Here is a 21,154-nt window from a genome sequence, read left to right on the forward strand (position 1 = left end):
GAAGATCATTCAACTGTACTAAGCATCTGAAAAAATAATATATTGGTGGAAATCAGCTCCCATTGATTAGAGTAGTTTAAAGCAGCACTTAATTACATGTTCCAATCCTCTAATTGTGTTTTGTTATATGCAATTGAATGTATTGAGAGCAAAGAGAGGGTTCATTTTCACCAAAGTAATTGCAGCTGGAAAAAAATATTAGAAGTCCTTTAGATAAGCTGGATATATCAGTTCACTGATTTTCATCACTCACTGCAATTACAGTGAGATCATATCCGAGCAACGTGCATGGTGGGAGAAGGTGTGATAGCAGACACTGAAGTATCGGATTTCAGACTTTCTTTTTTTTACAATTAAGAGGATAATTTCTAAGCAAAGTGAAGAATTAAGTCAGCTGATTTGGCAATGTTAATAAGCGTAAAGCTCATGAGTGAGCGTAAAGCTGTTAGGCAGAGGCAGGAGAGAAGAGTCATCGTTAATCGAGACGCGGTTTTTGTGCAGAACTTGGAAGCAGTGCAGGGGCATAGCTTCTTAGCTCCCCATCTTAAACAATTAAAGGGGTGCTGACAGTTCAGAAACAGAAATTTCTGGAAATTTTTTTCCCAGCTTGTGTGCAAATGTCATCTGCGTATATTGTGACTAGGAAGGAGCAGGTGCCATTTTCAATTATTTTAGTTCATTAATACCTGTGACAGCACCTAACTGATTTATTCTGTCCATTCCCCCAGTTCCTGAAGACTTCGGTAGCTCTGTCAGTGATACAGAAATTCTCACATTAATGTTTTAAGAGATTTAAGCTGACCTTTCCAATATAGATTTTAAACCTCGCTGGTGAAAAGCAATAACTAACAGTCTGTTGTAACAATATACAGCAAGTTGTAGGGAAGGCTGCAGGGAAGCTCACTGCATGTCATTGAAATTGCAGTAGGAACGTAAGTAGGCAGAATGCAGATATCTAACTGGAATTTAACCAAAAGATTGACAGCATCTCTGGCTCTTGCCAAAAAAAAAAAAACCACACCATGGGATTTAAACTAACTGGAGCAACAAGTAATTGAGTTTGTGTATCGTCTAGAAGATGGCAAAAGCCGGCTTTGATGGCATGCTTGGTATCAATATGTAACTTTGTCTATATTACACCCTGCAGTGTGGTGGTGTTGCTAACCTGGGCTGTCATGGGTATGGAAAGCTAGTTTTGCCTTGGCAGCACAAAACTTGATATGAACTAATTCAGTCTGTTTCATGTCAAGATTTAACAGTCCACAACACCACATGTTACGCAGAACAATATGCTGCTTTCTTCAGCTTCTTGGCAGGTTAAATAAGCTTGCACTGATGTACTCGGCTGCTCGAGTTGTTTTTCCCAAGTGAAGGACTTTAAAGCTGGTTCAGTTATACCTTTACACAACCTTTTTGTCCTCAGTATAGACATACTGTAAGAGAATGCTATTACCTTCTGAAGAAATAATTCCATTTTCTACTCCTCTGGAGCTTTTTTTTAATTGTTGGGGTTTTTGTTCGTTTTCTTTTAACCCAACTTAGACTTTGGAGAGGGATTTCTTTAATATTTGAGACTGTTCACTGGTGGGAAGGAAGGGGGTTGAAAAATGCGGAATGAGATTTGCAATAACATCTAGGGGAAGTAGCTTCCAAACTCTGACTGCCTCTTGGTGAGACTTAAGCATCCAACTCCCAGGTTGCATTAAAAATCCCAGCCTGTAAGGTCAGTGTCTGTAAAGTCTAAGGTATATTGCTGTTCAGATGTCCTGGAATCCATTAGCTGTGCATTGTTGTTCAGAATAAGAAAAGTTGTAACTGCAAATATATGGAAATTGTTGCAATTAACTTTGGGTTTACTTTAACATTTAAAGATTGCATTATGTGGCATAAAAAATGCTTTCAGGACAATTTTTTTACATTCTGGTTTCGGTAACAACAATGGGAAAAACGCACTTGATTTCACTGAAGCTGAGTTTTCAGTCACTTTTTAATTTTAACTTTCTATGTATATACAATGAAGTAACTAATTCACCAAAAATTAGGTTATGATGCAGTAGATATGCGTCTTTTAAACTAAACTCCTCTCCCAGTTTTGAGTAAATGACGTGTAACTTAGAAGCTTATTGGTCACTTATTCAAACTGGACTAAGAATTTAGTTTAGAAAAATTAACACATTATGCTTTACTCGGTGATCTCTATGAAATAAACTAATGATGTCACATTTGCTCTTAGAAGATACATACCAGATAACACAAAGCAGACCACCATACTACTTGTTGGCAATTTGGACAAAATCCTCATAATGAGTGGGCATGGGAACTGATTTGTTCCGCTAGGGTAGGTCCCCACCAGTTCAAGCTTGAAAGACTTTGGTAGATTGGTTTTTTTGGGACTACGTGAAGAACTTTGGAGTTCAAATTGGCTCTCTTCACCAACAAGAAAATTATATTAAGTAACTGCTAGTAGCATATGAACTGTTTGATTATAAGCTGGTTGCTGTCTTGTTAATGAAATATGCTTTATATTTCCAGGTTACGGTTTTGTTGACTTTGACAGCCCGGCAGCTGCTCAGAAGGCGGTTTCTGCTTTAAAGGCTAGTGGAGTCCAAGCACAGATGGCAAAGGTGAGTTAAAATAACCATCTAATTCTTGCAATGGGTTGTGAAGATGAACAAGCTTGTATGTTAGCAGAGCATCAGCAATGTGAATTTTCAAGTTGCAGGCCCTTTACAAAGAGCGCAGTCCTCAAGCCACATGATACATTAAGGTAACAAAACAGGGGCTTTCGACTACTATATCCCAAATCATCTCAACTAATGAAATAAAGAAACATAGTATGGTAAAGTCTCCAAACTCATCTGGTTGGATTTATCAGTTTATTCATGATACTATTTTTCTATTGGCTTCATCAGAAGAAAGATTAGCAATAAATTGCAAGAACTTACAGCAGGTTTAACAGTTTAAATACAGCATGTTAGTTCCTGGAACAAGTCAATAGCTGAAATAGTTTATAGCACAAAGGTATGAAAGGTTTTATACGTTGCCTGCTTGTTGTTACTGGGGTTAGCCTTGCAATTTGGGGATGAATTTTTAAGCACAGCATGGCAGAATTTAACCTTGTGACTTTGTCTTCAGCCTTTCCAGTATATTTTCTGTTAACATCAGTAAAATTTAAATCTGGGCATTCCTGATAGATGTCTTGAAATTCTCTGCCCTATTTCTGCATCAGGGCAAACCCAAGCATTATTAAAAATAAAGAAATGTGATCTTTCTTCTTTTTATCTCATTTTTACTGATCCTTGCCTCTGAACCAGGTTATTAGTCAAAAGTGATCTTCAGAGCAGTGCTCTTTCGGCATAAGATAAGTTTCTCAAATCTATGAAATCAGGGAGATGATACGTTAGTAATGATTTTTGTCATGTGTTCTTGTTAGGTCAGATGGCCTGGTTCCAAAAGAGTGCCATAAACACCACTACAAATTTATTAAATAAAGAAAATATTATCAACATAATCTGTTCATATAATTTGTGGTACCTCTTAAAGTAATTTTTTTTTAGTTTGAAAATTATATTCTAATTAAAAAAACCCCAACCACCCAGTAATTAAATAATCTCAGAGACTTTTTTTAATGAAGTAGTCTGCCACAGATCTAGCAAATCTTTTATAGTTATCCATTAGGTACAGATTTTTTTCAGATGAGATATTTTCCACAGCTTCTCAGCTGAGGAGAACAGTTAAGCTAACAACATAAAATGTCTTTGGATGGATTCCAGGGGAACAAAATGGAAACCATATGTTTCATACTTAATGCATGTTTCATTACAGCCATGACACAAACATACATGCTTACTGGAAAACACTTGGTTGTTTTTTCTTTTTTTTTCTTTTTATAAGGTTTTATGTATGCTTAATAAAGACCTTTTTAATCTTTAGTTTTTGAGTAATCACTTTAAAATATATACCAGATTTTTCAGAGCCTCTGTCTGCCATCTTATGGATATGATATCTAGGTAGGAGGGGAGAAGAGAGAATGTGAAGTCATGTAAATTCATTTTGCTAATGACTTTTGGTGCTTGATTTAATTGTCATCTTGAGTAGATGAAGAAGCTCTAATAATCTAGTTATCTAATGAATAGTTTCTTAATTTTTCCTGTAGTATATTTTTCTGACTCATTTCCTCTGACAGGTAGTTGCAATATTGCTAATATTTCTTTCTGTTAGCATAAATGAGAAAATGTGCACCATACTACCTGACAGTTTTGAGTGATTTTTCTGACACTGTGTCAAGCCTGGTGACCTGTGGGAAATCTGTAACTATAAACTTTGCATTCCAGTGAAACTTGTTGTTCTGCTGCTTAACATGGAAAGAGTGTTTGAATTATTAAAAAAAACAACCCCCAAACCAACCCAATGAACAGTACCACAACAAACAGTCACAAGTGACTAAGAGTTTGAGTGCTTTGATTTTTGTCTATTTTGAGCCATTGGATTTTTTTTTTCTGGGCAGTGCTGCTCTCCTTTTGTTTGAAAAATCCTATCTCCACTTGGATGCTCCAAACTGGGAATTGCCGGTCACTTACAGTTGTTTTGGCAAGATTAGCAAATCAGACTCTTCACATGCAAGACACTATAAAAGTTTACTTGTGTTTGTGTATTTAATATTTTATCCTTTTGTATGTTACCACCTCTGCCATGAAGTGGTCGTCTTGCAGTGAAACTGTTCATGCTTTAGCCTGAATGTCACAGAGAAGGATTTGGAGGACAGTTTCTCGGCTGTCTGGCCGATGGATTTCCTCACTGACCACTACGACTGCTTCAGTTCCGAAGAGAAATAAATGCCTGTTGGCAGGATTTGTCCGTGGGAAGGTGGTGTTATTACGCTGTGCCCCGGGTGTCAGCCAGCAGCACGGCTCCTCAGTATTCTCGCCCTCCTCCCAGATATGGTGGTCGTCCCTGACCCGCTGAAGCTGAAGGAAAATGTTACTGCTGAAGCCTTGTTCTGGCTCTGGCTGCCATAAACCCCTTTTTGCAGTGCCCTGCTGTAGCTATATGTCAGTGAGTTAAAAATTACTCAGGTCAGCAAGATCATCTACAAATCCTAGTTTAGTAGAAGTGGTTCAGATTATATGTATTAAAACCTTTGTTGTTTGTTTTGTAGAGATAACTTAAAATATTTGACTTTGTGAGCTTTTCCTGTCCATGGGGCAAGATCATGCTGTACTCAGCGGTCTGCTTCCAAGTTTCCCTGACTCCAGAAAAATACAGTCTTGTCCACTATGTTTCGACTATTGTTGAGCAGGCCGGGGGGGCCTGGGACCTGAGATATGGCTTCAGGCCACATCCTGCCAAATCTGTTCCAGGGGGGTCACTGTTTGTGGAGAACTGGCCATGTCTTGGGAGACGTCATGACGATAGTGTCAGCGAAGGAACCCCATGTCAGACCACGGCTCAAGAAACATTGTCTTCAGTTATTCTGCTCTTTCCGACATCTGAATTGGGAACGCTTGACTAAGACGAAGCAGCCTGGGACGTGTTCTGCTCTGTGCTGGTTAACAGTGTCTTCCAGTCGCTGCTGAAACAGAAGTGCCTCTAGCAATTCCTGTTGGTCAGATAATGCTGCTAAGAGCTTACATCAGATGATACTGCATTGCCAGGGGATGGGAGTAGCTTTTGAATGGAAATTTAAAATGGAGGTAATGGGCTATTGCCCCTCTCCTCTCTTCACACTGAGTATTGCCAGCCGCTTGTCAGTCGTCTTTTTTCAGTGTGTACTGGAAAGGGCTGTGGCTGTGGAAAGGGATCAGGAGATGATGTTAGCTGTAGTGGTAGCCGGCTTGTTTCAGGACCTAGTACAAAACCAATAGCTTATCTCTTACACTAGAGATAAGGTACAGAAAGAGCAGATATATGTCTTGCAAGAGTACTGTTATTTCTAAGCTAGTTAGTAACTGGCTGAGTGTCTAATTTTTATTTTCATTCATTTTGATTCCTTGAAATTTCTTTAATTAGTTTATTGTCCTTGCTCTTAGAGGAGTGCTTTGATAATAAACCACTAATAATAAGTTCAAAAGCTCTGATTTTGCAGAGCTGTGCATCCTTAGGTAGGATTAGTAGTAGTATTGAAAAGCTCTGCCCATTTTCTTTGTTAGAAAAGTTGTTACAGTTGCTGCGAGAGTAAATTTTCTGAGAAATGTCTCTCTTTTCTTCCCCCTACCCCGCAGGTAAAATCAGTGAGAAAATCGTAGGTTTCTATGCTGTTCAGAGCAGATAGCAAATGACTTTGTATAGGAAGATAGATGCACACAGAAAATCTACTGTATATTGGCATTTTGAACAGAAATTTTAAAAAAACGAGAATCTGTAAGGGATGTTTTAGAGATGGTGAGGTCTAAATGCTGTGGAGATATGAGTCATAGAATCATAGAATCATAGAATCATTGAGGTTGGAAAAGACCTCTAAGATCATCGAGTCCAACCGTCAACCCAACACCACCATGCCCACTAAACCATGTCCCTAAGCGCCTCATCTACACGTCTTTTAAAAACCTCCAGGGATGGGGACTCCACCACTTCCCTGGGCAGCCTGTTCCAATGTTTCACCACTCTTTCAGTAAAGAAATTTTTCCTTACATCCAATCTAAACCTCCCCTGCCGCAACTTGAGGCCATTTCCTCTCGTCCTATCGCTTGTTACTTCGGAGAAAAGACCAACACCCACCTCGCTACAACCTCCTTTCAGGTAGTTGTAGAGAGCGATGAGGTCTCCCCTCAGCCTCCTTTTCTCCAGGCTGAACAGTCCCAGTTCCCTCAGCCGCTCCTCATAAGACTTGTTCTCCAGACCCCTCACCAGCCTCGTTGCCCTTCTTTGGACACGCTCCAGCACCTCAATGTCCTTCTTGTAGTGAGGGGCCCAAAACTGAACACAGTATTCGAGGTGCAGCCTCACCAGTGCCGAGTACAGGGGCACGATCACTTCCCTCCTCCTGCTGGCCACACTATTTCTGATACAGCCCAGGATGCCATTGGCCTTCTTGGCCGCCTGGGCACACTGCCGGCTCATGTTCAGCCGGCTGTTGACCAACACCCCAGGTCCTTTTCCGCCAGGCAGCTTTCCAGCCACTCTTCCCCTAAATTTTAGTCACCTAAATCCTCATAGATTTTTGACTTTGAACTTAACATAAGGCATTTGAGTCAGCGTCAGACAAAATTCTGTCTCATCAAATGGTATTCAACTAAGTTCAACTGTAGTTAGTGAAGTAACTTGTGTTTCAGATGATTGGAAAAGTGGCACTTTTAAGTGGAAAGTTGAATTTAATTCTTACTCTTCTGGATGTAAACTAATGTGTAAATATAAAAGGTAAAAAAGAACTACTGAATAAGAATGGTTAGTAAAAAACACAGTTCTTCTCATCTTTCTATCTAGCAAACTTAAGCCAGGAGGAGAATGATTGTGTTTGCAGCCCAGATAAAGTCAGCTAGAGAATATCTATATTGTACTGACAGCAGTGTAGAGATACATAAGCCAGCTAGAATACCAGCCTGGCAGTGGCAGCTCAGAGTTCATCAAGTGCTAAACCACTTCCTTCCTGGCGTGGCAGTGACATTTGTATAATCATATTGTCTAGCTCATGGCAGGTTAACAGATTCCTGAGATAATATAGTGAAAGGCTTATGTATACTAAAACTGTTCTACGTATGGAGCTACCACCTTTTGCAAAGAGCTTGTAATGTACTTCAAGCATCACAAGAAGGATTAACATACGTTCGTGTTCTCACAATTGCATTTCAGCACTGTCCTTAAAGTCAGTGTAGTGTCCTCCCTTTAAAATGATTTAACCATCCGAGTCCAACACGATTCCTATAGACTCAATGAGCCTGATCCTCCAGACTTTATGTTGTTGAAGACCTTGCCTTCCTTCATGTCTCCTCTATTCTCTCTCTCTATTCATGAGATTTCTGGTTCTTCCGTATGTACAACTTTGCTATAAGATTGTCAAGATAATTTATAACTTAAACAAGTGATATTCATTCTTTTCCAGTTTGTATTTCTCTAATTTTTTTTTTTTTCCTACGGAAGCACAAACTTACCTTTAGTAAATGTGTGCCACGTATAATAGAACCCATGAAAGTAGTCCATGGACGTGGAGGATTTCTGTGGTCAATGAAACTTGTTAATTTGAGCCAAGGAATGCTGTTCCATGTACTAATGTGCGTTTTTGGGGGAAGAGTCATTGTTTATCCATTCAAAGATTTCCCCACAGTTGTACGTTTTTAGGACTTAGGGCTTCAGATTCGTAATGTTATAATTTCCTCCTCCTTAAAATCTTCACTTCCACTGACTCAATTAAGTATGCTCCTGCTTGTATTGTATTAGCTCTCACATTAACAAATCACTAAATATTTTCAGATATTTTAGGCTTGTGCAAAAAATTAGGGCCATCTTTGGCCATTTTTGTTTCTTATTCAAATTGTGTCAGAAGGATGCCTGTGATAACAATGCAAAGTATGTTGTACCATCATATAATCACTCTTCCACCATTCTTAAGATACCACTTCCATTTTCTGGAGCAGTCAAAGCAACAGACCAAACTCAAACTCATTACGTGGGGGTGGTTTTTAATTTGTGATAAATATTAGCCCATTGTCTGAGTTCATGTTGATCCTCCAGAACCCAGAGATGACCTGAATTTGTAATCTTTGTATTTTTTACTAATGGTTACAAAAGCAGAACTGTGAAGCACTCCCAATGTGCTGGTAGCTTTATCTTTCTTTCCAATTAATTTCAATGCAGGAGCATCTTTTTATATTCTAAATTTACTTTAGGTGACTTTTTTCCCAAGCATATTTGGAAAAGATGAACTTTCACACTATATAAAGTGTGAACTGCACAGCAGGTATGGGGTTTTTGGGAGGGAAAGGCTGCTTAGCCACTTGTCCTCATCTCTGTAACAGAAATCAAGGCTTTTCCACAGCAATTAAACATAATGTATAAAAGGCAGTCTTCCTCTATGTCACTGATAAAGAACATGGTTTTGAGTTAGCAAAAATGAGAAACAGCTAACTTTTATTACTTTTAATAATGTATTGCTTTTTGTACTTGTCTTCGCTGTGGCAACCTTCTGGAGAATTAAATCAGTTTTCATTCCTACAGAGTAAAGTAAGGAAAATAAGTTTAGGTTACCATGGTAGCTAGTGCACTTAATCTAACTAGAGAAGGTAGGCATATTGCAATTTTTTTTTTTTATTCTGCATCTGGGCTTCTGAATGCCAAAGAACAGATGACAGGCAAACAGGAGCTAACTTAAGCGGATTTCTACAGCAGTTTTTAGCAACTGTCTTGTAAGAAAAGTTTTCTTTTTACCTGGTTTGTAGTACTTTCTATAAGTAATAGTATTAAATCCTACTATAATAGACTATTTTAAGTAAATATAATCGATTTTCCTCCTTTTATTCGTAAAAGTTCTTAAGTCATTATAAAATAAAGTGAGGGTAAGCCAAATTTGGCGCCCTCCTGGCAAAGGGAAGGCAAGAATGCCACGGGATAAAAAGGGAGCATATGATTGCAGTGGTAGTCTGACTGCAAACTTGAACACAATGCTTATTGTAGTTAAAAATTCCTTTTCATACAGTTCTTATTCCTCTTTGTAATACAGATGTGCCTGTGAAAATGAATTAAAATGTTTAGCTTATTAATCATACATAGTGTTTATGCAGTTCTGGAGAACAAGTGAAGATTATGGTAGTGATTTTTCCCCTGAATTGTCTTGTTAACAGTCTGTGGTCAGACAGTATTAAAACTGTGGCTAAAACAGACATATTTCAGTGAGACACAGGTCAATTGTAAATTTTAAAGTAGTTTCTATACGAAGGCAGACAAGCATTTAATCCCTTCCCTATCAGCCAGAGGATCTTCCATGCTGTGAGCAGTGCCTAGTCACATGTTCCTGAATGGCTATCTGTTCGCTCTGACCTTACACAGAACAAGAGAAAACAGATGTCTTATCATTTTGCCAAGTTTCTTGCTTGCAATTTAGAAACAGTTCCACACGCACAGGGAGGTTTTTGTTAATTTCTTTCAGATGATGATAGAGCATTTCTCATTATGTAGGACTCCTGATCACCACTTTTCTACAGAAATGAGCATTAGCAGTTGATTGCACCTATCCCTTTTATGAGGAATACTGTATCTTGTAGTTTGCACCTATCCCTTTTATGAGGAATACTGTATCTTGTAGTTAGCTTAAGTTAGTGCTTTTTAGGAATAAGTGCATTAATCTGCAAGAGCACTGTTCTGCATCTTTGTATTACTATGTTCTGCTAGAGAAGTTCTGGAGATGTGGCTAAAGGTGTTTGGTGAGAAAAGACCGATAGAAACTTGCTGATGTGAATTGCTAAAAATAAGACTTCCTAGTTTCCTTGGTAATACGGATACTTACACAGTAGCCCACAAATTCCCTGACATTGCCCATAGTCCACAAATATTGAGCGCTTTCAGTGTCTTTCAGGGCCTGCTGAAGGTTCTGTTAACTGAGGAGACCCTGCACGAGATATGAAGACTTTCAAATTAAGCAGCTTCCCTAAATTGTGTAGAATTTAAAAAAGAAAAAAACCTCAGTGGTTCAGTGGTTTATATTTTAATGTTAGCTTGCTACCCTAAAGTAGGAAGCTTTCCACTGACTTTAGTAATTCTTTTTGATCATTCCCATAAAATGATACAAATAACTTAGAGATTTAAGATTTCTAAGGTGAAAGCAGCTTATATGATTTCATGGATTTTAAGCACAGGAAAAAACCCTACCTTTGAAAGCACTTCGAATGATTACAGTGTATAGGCAAGGTTTGAGCTGAGTTATGTTTGCAGATATTTTTGCCAGTTTCACTTTTTTGCTGAATTCTAGAATAAAAATTAGAAACTTAGATATCAAATGAGTTATTTTTCTCTTCTGAAAAAGAACAGTAATAAGCATGTGAATTAAACTATGATGAGACAGGTTTTGGTAAGGAAGGAAGTCACAGAACTTAATGTATTAAACTGCTGTTTGCCAGAGAGACAGACGGACAAGTTAAAAAGTTTCTCTCTCCTAACTTCCTGAATTCTTAACTGTTTAACCATTTTCCATGCCAAAACCATGTATAAAAGCAAACATCTGTTTGTATGGTGCCTTTTGTGTAAGACAGGATAAAGATGGATGGGGAGTCCTAGTTGTGGTTGCCATTTGGAAGTCAGCTTGGAAATCCAGCATGTTCTAGGGGGAAGGAAATGACTTGCTGCTTATGATTTCCCAAAACGTACCCAGATAGCTGTTTTAAGGTTTAGTAGTCTTGTGGACATGACAGAAGCTGCATGGTGATGTAAGTAAGTAATAGGTATAATTTCTTCCACTGCCAAACTGTATAAAATTCCAAATACACTCTAGAAAGAGTTCAGTCTTGCTTTAGGTCTACCCCAACAGTATTATGTTAGTATTGTAAATGAGCTCTTTTGAGAACCAATGACCGTCTTCCCCCCGCAAAATGAAGAAATGGATCAAATTAATCTATCCTGACCTAGTTGGACTCGATGATCCTTATGGGTCCCTTCCAACTTGAGATATTCTACGATTTGTCCTTACAGCTGAACTGCTGTCGCTCCCCAGAGCAGCTGTGAGTTTGCACCTGCAGTGCAGATACAACCTTGGTGCACTGTGGAATGTGTTTGTTGGCATTTCAACTATTTTGTTCTGGGAGAATTACAGATGAATGAAATTTCAACTCGTATTCCAGGATTTCAGTGTGACATCCTCATCCGTTGGCTACTTTTTTGCTCTTCCTCTCCCATGTCTGCCATCTTTACCAGTTCTAGCTACGGACATACATAGAAGTATCTTCAAACTCTCTGTTTTCCACTGTGGTCAGTATGTCCTGTCGAAGGATCAAAAGCAGAAATAACTGAATCCCTGGGAGTATTCAGGCTGTAATAGGCTGACTGTCCTGGTTTCAGCAGGGATAGAGTTAATTTCCTTCCTAGTAGCTGGTACAGTGCTGTGTTTTGGATCTAGGATGAGAACAAAGTTGATAAGCACCGATGTTTTAGTTGTTGCTAGGTAATGCTTACACTAGTCAAGGACTTTTCAGCTTCCCGTGCTCTACTGACTGAGAAGGCTGGAGGTGCACAAGAAGCTGGGAGGGGGCACAGCCAAACTGGCCAAAGGGACATTCCATACCATGTGACGCCATGCTCAGTACATAAACTGGGGAAAGCTGGCCGGGGGGGCTGCTGCTCGGGGATGGGCTGGGCATCGGTCGGCGGGTGGTGAGCAATTGCACTGTGCATCACTTAATTTGTGTATTATTATTATTACTACTACATTATTATTTTATTTCAATTATTAAACGGTTTTTATCTCAACCCATGAGTTTTTCTCACTTGTGCTCTTCCAATTCTCTCCCCCATCCCACCGGGGGGGGGCGGGGGTGTGTGTGAGCGAGTGGCTGTGTGGTGCTCAGTTGCCAACTGAGGTTAAACCGTGACACTGACATAGAGAAAGGGTCAGGAAAGCAGAAGTAAGTCCTTTCCAGTCACCCATTCAGCACTCACCTGACCAAAACCCAATGTAGTTACTAATACAAAATACAGATTGTTTCATGGGCTGCAAGTCAAATTTTTCCATCACAAAATGCTTTCTGCTCAGAGAAAGCCATTTCCTTAGAATGGTTTCCTCAGATGCACTTCTTTTTTCCTCCGTTCCTAAGGGATTTACAATGTGGGTTAGTGGTGAAGTCGCTAATACTCTTTTTCGAAGTTGAGCATTCCCTTCTCTAGCAATGTTGTTACATGATTTTGTGGCATGAAGTTTTGTCTGCTAGGTGGATAGGTACAGGAATCGAGCTTCCCAGTGTGTATGGAGGAATATCTTCATGTGTTACAGTGAATCGCAGTAGGTCTTTGTGTCCCTTTTGGCAAGGAAAGCTCACAATCTCTCATCCTGAATACACTGCCTGTATAATGCAAAAGTGTGGTAACCCCCTAGGCTGGAATAGGAGCCCAAGAGAAGGGGAATGTGATCTCCCCAGTTACCCAAATAAAAGAGCTTGCTCTGACATTCTGCAGTTGACTGAATTTCATTCTCTATTAGGTGTTTCTGAATGTAAGCATTTCTTTTTTGCATGTAAATTACATTTTTATTAGTGTGAACAAAATGGGGCCTGTTTTTATCTTTCCAAATGTTGTTAGGCTTTTTAATGAGAACATTTTTATAATATAATTCAGACTTTCTGTTACTACAGAATGAAAACATTAGCAAACTAGATGAAAATATGCAAAGGGTCTGATTTTCCAGCTTGCATACTGTTTTAGGTTATTTAGGGAAGTTTTAGGGTATTTGTGTGCAATACATTTTACAGCTTATAATAAGAAGTAAAAAATCCAAGATTTTTCCTTCAAATACTATTCGGAGTTTCAGAAAATTATGCTATAGCTACAAATGTGGTTTTGTAATGCCCATGGCTAACACCTCCTGTAAAGCTTTTGCTAATAGTGTTCATTAAAGAAGGAAGTAAACCTTCATATCTCAAGGTGCAAAACAAAATTGGTTAATACAATCTAAGTTAACAAACTAATTCTAAAAACGTGAAAGCTGTCTTCATCTCACATTCCTACCTGAGGAAATTTGAACTGTGTGTCAAAGATACAACTACTGTAACATAGGTTTTCCCTCATGGTTGAACACTGCCCAGCAGTGAATATTAATGTCAGCTCTGGCCTCCCAGTGAATCCATTTTCTTGTCTTCTTTCTGCTGATTTTTCTAATATGAAAGAGAGGTCAGATATTCTAAGGTAATTTAAATCACAAACTTCCGTGTGTACTGCATAGATTCAGTGTTATTTTGGGAGGGGGGGAATATTCCCACTAGGTAACACAAGGAAAAACATACATGGTAGTCCAATGCCGTTTGTAATGGACTGTGAAGGGACTGACTAGGATAACACTTGGGCACTTGGAAAAGTTTGTGTTTTTAAGGTATGTGGGATTTCAACGTGATTAGGAATTACAGTCATATCACTGGCATAGCGTGCAGATCAGGAGGATGTAATGGGAACATATTTCCCTTTTATAGGTCCTTCAATGCTGAAGTTTCTCAAAAACCTTTACAGAAAACTTGAAAGCCCTTTCTAAATGAGTGTGAGACTCAGGGCGAAAACACAAATAGTGGAGGTCCATAAGCATAGAATTCTTCTCCATTTTTAACTTTCATTAGTTTTTGGAACATGAGAATTCATTTCTGTGCCTAAAAGGCACAACCTCCCCCCCCGCCCCAGCCCCCACTCCTTTTCTTTTTTTGTCCTAGGGAAAACCAACCCCAACTGAGAGGTGATATCCAGGATAGCAAATTATTAAATTATGCAATATGCTACCAAAGATACTGAGATGTTATTAACATAAGGGCAGCTTAAGGACAAATTGATGTCTAATCCGCATAAGAAGGTATCACCACCTATACAGGTACACTCACTTTAATAAATGCTTTAATTCCAGTAAGAAAGTGTTGTGGTTTTGTTTTTTGTTTTCTGGTTTGATTCAAACTTCCCTATAAGTCAGTTAGCCCTCTTGTACAGAATGAAAATACACTGAGGACTATGCCACCAAAATTGTATTTGTTTCAAATCATATCATTCCTAATGCCAAAAAAGTTCTACTGAATATAATGCATCCTGCAGAGACTTAGATCTGTACAGGGAACCACAATGATGGCATCGAGGTTTTGCACAACTGTAAGGGCCAAGTCATATAGATCTGTGTAGATTAAGAATGCATTTCGTCACGGAGCATGGCCAGCGATTAGCAGTATGAGAGTGATGCAAGAGATGCTCCCTAACGACAGCTGGAGAATCTGTAGACGAGCACTGGAAATGATAAATTTCAACAAAAATGTTACTTTGATTGAGATGGAATTTTGTGGTACATGCATAGATCACACAAAGTAGATAGCCTAAGGTTAGGGGAATGGCAAAGATGTGACAACATTTGTCTCCTCCCTATTCGCTCATCTTCTGGCTGCCCTCATCTGTCATTTTGTCTGTTTCTAGAGAAAGTTTTTGGAAGACTTTTGTATTGTCTGAATGCATAATGTAAAAGTTTGATGAAAACTCAAAAACTTTCATGTGTGGGAGAAGGAGATGGCGTCCCACTCACTTCTGTGTGTATCAGCCTATTCTTGTGGTAATGTTTTGGCAATGTACATACTCTTAAATGCATTGTCTCCTTTTTTCCCTGTATTATTGTCATTCCAATCTTTTCTCTTTTTAATTTACCTCTGGCTTTTTTTAGTTCTTTCCACCAGTCTTATATGTCCTAGTCTGCTAATTTCTTTTCTTTATCTTGTTTTTGCTTTTTTTTCTTTCAGAAAAATCTGAAACGTGAAGTTGTAATATGAACTATAAGCTGCTCAATTATTCACCTTTATCTCCACGTAAAAATGTTGTTGTCAGCAGTAATAGGAGGAGGAGAGCTTTTCTCAGGAATGCTGTATACAGTGACAGAAGATGGAGGTCACTAATACTAGGGAGGAGCAGCCTTTAGAAAGGGGCCTGAGAAGTAGAAATCTGTACTAGTAGTTAGATGTAATTGCTGTTATTTTATATGCAAAATGTCTTTCTAGTGGCAACAACAATAACAATTGTTTTTAATTCTCTTTCAGCAACAAGAACAAGATCCGACTAACTTATACATTTCCAATTTGCCGCTTTCAATGGATGAGCAGGAGCTTGAGAACATGCTTAAACCGTTTGGGCAGGTTATCTCTACGAGGATACTGCGGGACTCAAGTGGGACAAGCCGTGGTGTTGGCTTTGCAAGGTACTTCAGTGGCGTGAGCTATGCTGGCAGCTTTTTTCCTTTTTTTAATTAAAAAGGCAGGAATAGGAGGAAAAGGCAGAAATTATTGAAAATGATCAAGGTTTTAAAGAAAAGGGAGATCTAGATAGAGATACCAGCAAGGTTTTGTTAATTCTTCCTTTGGTAAAGCAAATATGGCTGTGTCTCATCTCGCTTAGATGGCTAAATCTGAATCTATTGCTCTTACTGGACAACTCTCTAGAATAAGAGCTCACTCTCCACCGCTTCCTCCTCTTTTCTGTACTTCTCCTTTCTCCTCTATCCCTGAACCAGTAAGCAAGAGTTATGCAGTGCTTCACAGAAAGTTCTGTGACATTTCTGGCTTTTGAGGTTTGAATTCGAGACAGGAGACCATAAGGAAGAACCCCACCCCCCCGCACCCCCCCCCTTTTTTTTTTTCCCTCCTTTTTCTTCATTAGTTCCTCTGACTGATGAGTTCCTTAGACTCATCATTGCCCTTTGAATGTCAGCCCTTTGAATTTTCTGGCTCATTAACATGTTGTCATCTGGGAAAGAAAATATTTGTATTCACTTACAGCAAATCTCACCTTAAAATATTTGACAACTCGGTCAAATATCTCTCCCAAATCAACAAGAACAAATATTTTCCATAAGTTAGTAGAAACCTCCCAAATATTCTGTCCATGTGAGTCTACTTTTTCTCTAGTTAATTCAGTTGGTTGTTCTGGGGTCTCTTCATTGAAGCTTTTTCTGTGCCTTTCTAATATTTTTCTATCTATTAAATCCTTCTTTAAACCTAATATGGCAATCAAAATTTGGAGGCTTTAGATTGGAGATTTCTATCATCAAAAATAGGGGGCATGCTTTGAGCAAAGAATTTGGATTCTCAAAATATGTTGTAAAATCTCTGTCAGCAGTCAAATTCAGATGTTCAGCCAGTATTACAATAGCTCTGCATTTGAACAAATAGCAGAATCTCAAATTAGTGCACAGAAAAGAACTGAACAAATTATGTGTCCTGATGAAGCCAGAATTTTTAGGGATTGGTTTCCCTGTGAGTTGACTATGGATAGTTCACAGCGCTGTGGGTTGTTTTTTGTTTGTTTTTTTTTTAAATCCCATGCACCCTCCCCAGTTTATTTGCTTGGCAGACTGTCCAGTTGTAAGAAGATAACGCAAAGGAACAAAATCAGAAAAAATGGAATGATATTCCTTTATTTAAGAGTGCAAAACCAGCAAGTTTGGTTTCTACCAAAATTTCTTCTGGTCCCCTTTAAATGAATCAATAAGTATTTGTAATATTTTTGGTGTAAAATTAATTGGTCATTTTTATTTCATTCATACACTTGTATTTTTTTCATATAAGCATATGCATAAGTATTTGAGTGGGAACTTCATACAAGTATACACAGAACATATGTATGTTTTTGGATGACGTACAAAGCAATATAGATCCAAAAGTTTTATTTACTAATTTTGAAAAATACTGGTACTTGCTTAAATGCAGCTTTCACTTTTTGGTACTATGAAGGGCAGAATCCAGTAACACCCAAGCTAAAATTCAGTAGGCATTACGAATTTATCCAGTCTTTTGTCCCTAAACTTGCTAACCAACTCTACCTTGACTCAGTGGTATTTTAGGAATGCTTTTATTCTAATATAGCTGGAAGAATTTTAGAATTGTATGTAAAAGTCAAAAAGACTTGTGTGTATCCAAAACCTTGCTTGTATTAAAGACATTGAGAGATTAGTTTTAAAGTAAGTATTTTCTCAATAGGTTCTGTATTATACATTATATGTTTTTTATATATGCATAGACGTGAAATTATTTTTATATACATACTTTTATTCACATACATGTATTATACATAATTTATAGAATAAGCTGTTGCTGTCATACCTAATCAGAATTTCTCCCCTTCTGCAAGGTAGGTATTGGAACATTTTTGGATAAATATTAGTTAAAGTTAAAATTGTCCAAGAAACATGTAGACATTAAATAAAGATTTTAATTCCTTGCCTTTGGGAGCATTTTATTAGGTTAATAAGGGGTAATATATTTTATCAAGTCCAGACTTGAGTCTGAAACTAAATTATATTGTTTGTTTTATGTGAGACAAAAAAAAAATTAGATTTCTTTGATGCAGATCCAACAATCCAGAACTTCTGAAAATTCTCTAGAAGGTATTTTTGAAACCATGAAGAAACCTTTTTGTTCAGTCTGGCATTTTGATGATTTTGCTTGTTGTCTATGACTATATTTCATTGGCCTGTGCAGAAAGGCTATTGGAATTAAAAAGGTGCCAAGACTTAGTAATTTTTAGTACTGCTTCTTTGCTGCTGAGGCCGTTGGCCTAATTTGTGGATCTGAATTACAGAACTTAATGAACAAATAAAAAGAAAACCTCTGTTCCACATTATCCAAATATCATCTTGCAGACAGCTGCAAAATATATTCTTCTTCTAAAATAGACTTGCATGTCTCGGTCATCCATTGCAACTTAGTCCAAGCTGGCAGGCAGGACCGACATGTCTACACTGCAATGTGATGATGTAGCTGCAACCTACAGAGCCACTCCCAGACTAGCACTAGCTCACCAGTAGTCCACCCAGTCTATTAAGTCTAGTTTTGACAACATAAGTGCACAAACCTGTTCAGGATGCTGGTTAAATTCTCAGTAGCCGTCACAGCTATTCTGTTATTGGTTCCTGTTTTGAAGGTAACTTGGAGACAAATAAGAGACAGGTACATCATTTAGTTGGGATGATATGTGTAAGCTAAAAGCTGCAAAGGCAGTTTGGGTCATGCGGTCAGGCATGTTTATATTTGAGTTTATTACTCTTAAACTGTACAGACACTTCAGAATCCTCTATCAAAAGTGGCATTAACATTTGTTGTATGTATAATGGACACTAAGGATTCAGTTGTGAATGATTGTGGATCAGTCTTTCTGCTTCCTTCAAGACAGCATAGGTACTTTGTACTATAGCTGTCCAAGTTATGTTCTGCCTAATTTCTAAGTAAATAAGGGTATTGTATTTGCAGTTTGGCACTGACTTTGGCCTCAGAGTGCATAAAATGTTAACTGAGTTTAGTTTACCTTTCTGAAGTTGTGTGTTCTTACAAAACATCCTCTGTATTGCTCACACGTGGGAAAGCAAGCCTCAAAAGTGAAGCGAGATAAAGCAAGAAATATGCTTTAAAAAAATCACAGACATGGGAATCTGGATGAGTGTTTAATTTATGTAAATTATTCTTTATTTTCTTAGAATGGAGTCAACAGAAAAATGTGAAGCGGTGATTGCTCATTTTAATGGAAAATTCATCAAGACACCAGCAGGAGTTTCTGGTATGTTGCATGTATTTCTAACGAGATGTATGAATGGGTTACTGCTTACATAGTGGAAGCCTGTTATGGTGATTGTTGTATCTGGCTTCTCATTCAGAGGCAGGCTTATTAAAATTAAACTGTCTTGTTGGATGACTGTAATACTTGCTCACTTGGAACACAGTATATCACTTTTCTACTGTAAACCTTTTCTAGGAATCTAGTAGTGTTCTCTCCTAGCAGATAGACAAGCAGCTAAGATGCCTTAAGCCAGCTATGCGCAAATTTACATCCCACATAATCCCAGTTGAAGTCAGGAGACAAATATGTGTTGTATGTGTATCAGAACAGAATTTGGCTGATTGTCCGTGGACAATTTTTTTTGAGAGGCAAAAAATGGACTACTTTTGCCATCTGTTGGTGATTTTTTTGAAGTAATTTTCAAAAAAAAGATTTGATTAGAAAAAAATAGATTCTGCAGCAGTGCCTTAACACCAGGCACTTTCATTCATTGGGGAGCTGTGACTCTCAAGTCAAAGTAGGCTTTGAGGTTCTTCAGGAGGATGGAAGGAGGTCAACAAAGAATGCTACTTCTAGAGGTATTGTGCAAGGCAAAATGCAGAGAAGCTACATAGTGCAATTTTGTTGTTACACCGAGTTCCTCATCAGTTTGCCTGCTTTGTCAGCACTGTTTCTAAGAGACAAAATGTATATTCTATAAACACTTACAAATGAGGAAAGGAAATTCAAAGTAGCAGAGGAAAATAAAAAGAAAAGAGGACAATAAGGGAGGAAGGAATACATGCCTGACATTCCAGGCAGCTTTCGGTAACCATTTTATTGAGAATCCCAAGTGGGAATTTCACCAATTACGTTGTTGATGTGGTTGCTGAAGCCACCTTTACCCTGCTGGTGAAATGTTCTCCGCAGCCAGACCCCGACACCGAGGAGCAGGAAAGCAGCCTTCGGCAGGCAGACAAGAATGTGGCTTGTTTAGTAAAACTATATACATGCCTCATCCGTGAAAGATTACTCCAGTTTGAGGCTGTCTGTGCTGCGGTAGGGATGGAAAGCTGCTTCAGAGCACAGGAAACCACTCCCTTCACCACTAACGTAACGCAGGGTTTTGACTTCCCTGGCTTGGCTTTTGCAGACCCTTTGCATTGGGATTGATTGCTGAGATTATTTAGTTAAAATTTTGTTATACATAGGGGCTGTAACATTTACTTTTCTATTTCATATATTTAGCAATCTGTTTTATGAGATGGAAAATCCCTTTAGGGACAAGGAGATCATGGAACGATTTTCTCTGAATGCTGACTGTGCTCTGATCCACCCTCTGTGATCAGTTTTATAGTGCTGCTATGGCTTGGACATAATTAAGAGTAAAAAGTATGGAGAAACCAAGAGTTCAAATTAACATATAGGGGTTTCTATTCACTTAGAGCCAATAAAAAGACTGTAACAGAACCTCCTATTAGTGCTTTTTAGTTTGCTCATTTTTATTTTCACTTGCATTATCCTGTTCTCAATGAACGAACCATCAAGCATGTCATTGCTAATCACGCTCTGCGGACCATTGCTGAAGCTGGAGTTGCACCCTTATATGATCAGGTTCAACCAGGTAGAAATAAAAAGTTGCTGCACAGAATTGTAAGAATGATTTCTGCAGTGTGGAGGAAAACATTTACCAGAAAAGTATGATTAATGAGGGACAAGAAATCTGCACAGAACTGGTGATTGTCAGGAAGTGGAAACTAAAGAGTGATCTCAAGATGTAATCCACCTCACAGACTTTAACTTCTAATGCTTACTTGGCAAAGTAGTCGTCTAGGCTCTCTGTCTAAAATAGGTAAAGAAGCACACACCTCCAGAGACTGACATATCTTTGCTGTCAGCTGTCCTTGTGGTTACAAAGATTGTCTAGATGAGTTGCTCAGAAATAGATAACTCTAAATGTCTGAAAGTCAGTTAAGTGAGGTGAGTCGCA

At 38.4% G+C, this 21,154-nt stretch overlaps 1 protein-coding gene across 5 annotated transcripts in view; it reads left to right on the forward strand.

Moving 5' to 3' along the window:
• Nucleotides 1-21,154, forward strand: part of RBMS1 (RNA binding motif single stranded interacting protein 1) — a 147,315-nt gene that overhangs the window by 106,955 nt on the left and 19,206 nt on the right. For all 5 annotated transcript variants that reach the window (XM_076342774.1, XM_076342775.1, XM_076342776.1 and 2 more), the window contains 3 exons: nt 2,533-2,624; nt 15,678-15,835; nt 19,106-19,185. In XM_076342774.1, coding sequence (XP_076198889.1) covers nt 2,533-2,624; nt 15,678-15,835; nt 19,106-19,185 — 330 coding nt within the window. The remainder of the gene's footprint in view (nt 1-2,532; nt 2,625-15,677; nt 15,836-19,105; nt 19,186-21,154) is intronic.

Source organism: Aptenodytes patagonicus, chromosome 6 (genome assembly GCF_965638725.1).
Source record: "Aptenodytes patagonicus chromosome 6, bAptPat1.pri.cur, whole genome shotgun sequence".
NCBI classification, from domain to species: Eukaryota; Metazoa; Chordata; class Aves; order Sphenisciformes; family Spheniscidae; genus Aptenodytes; species Aptenodytes patagonicus.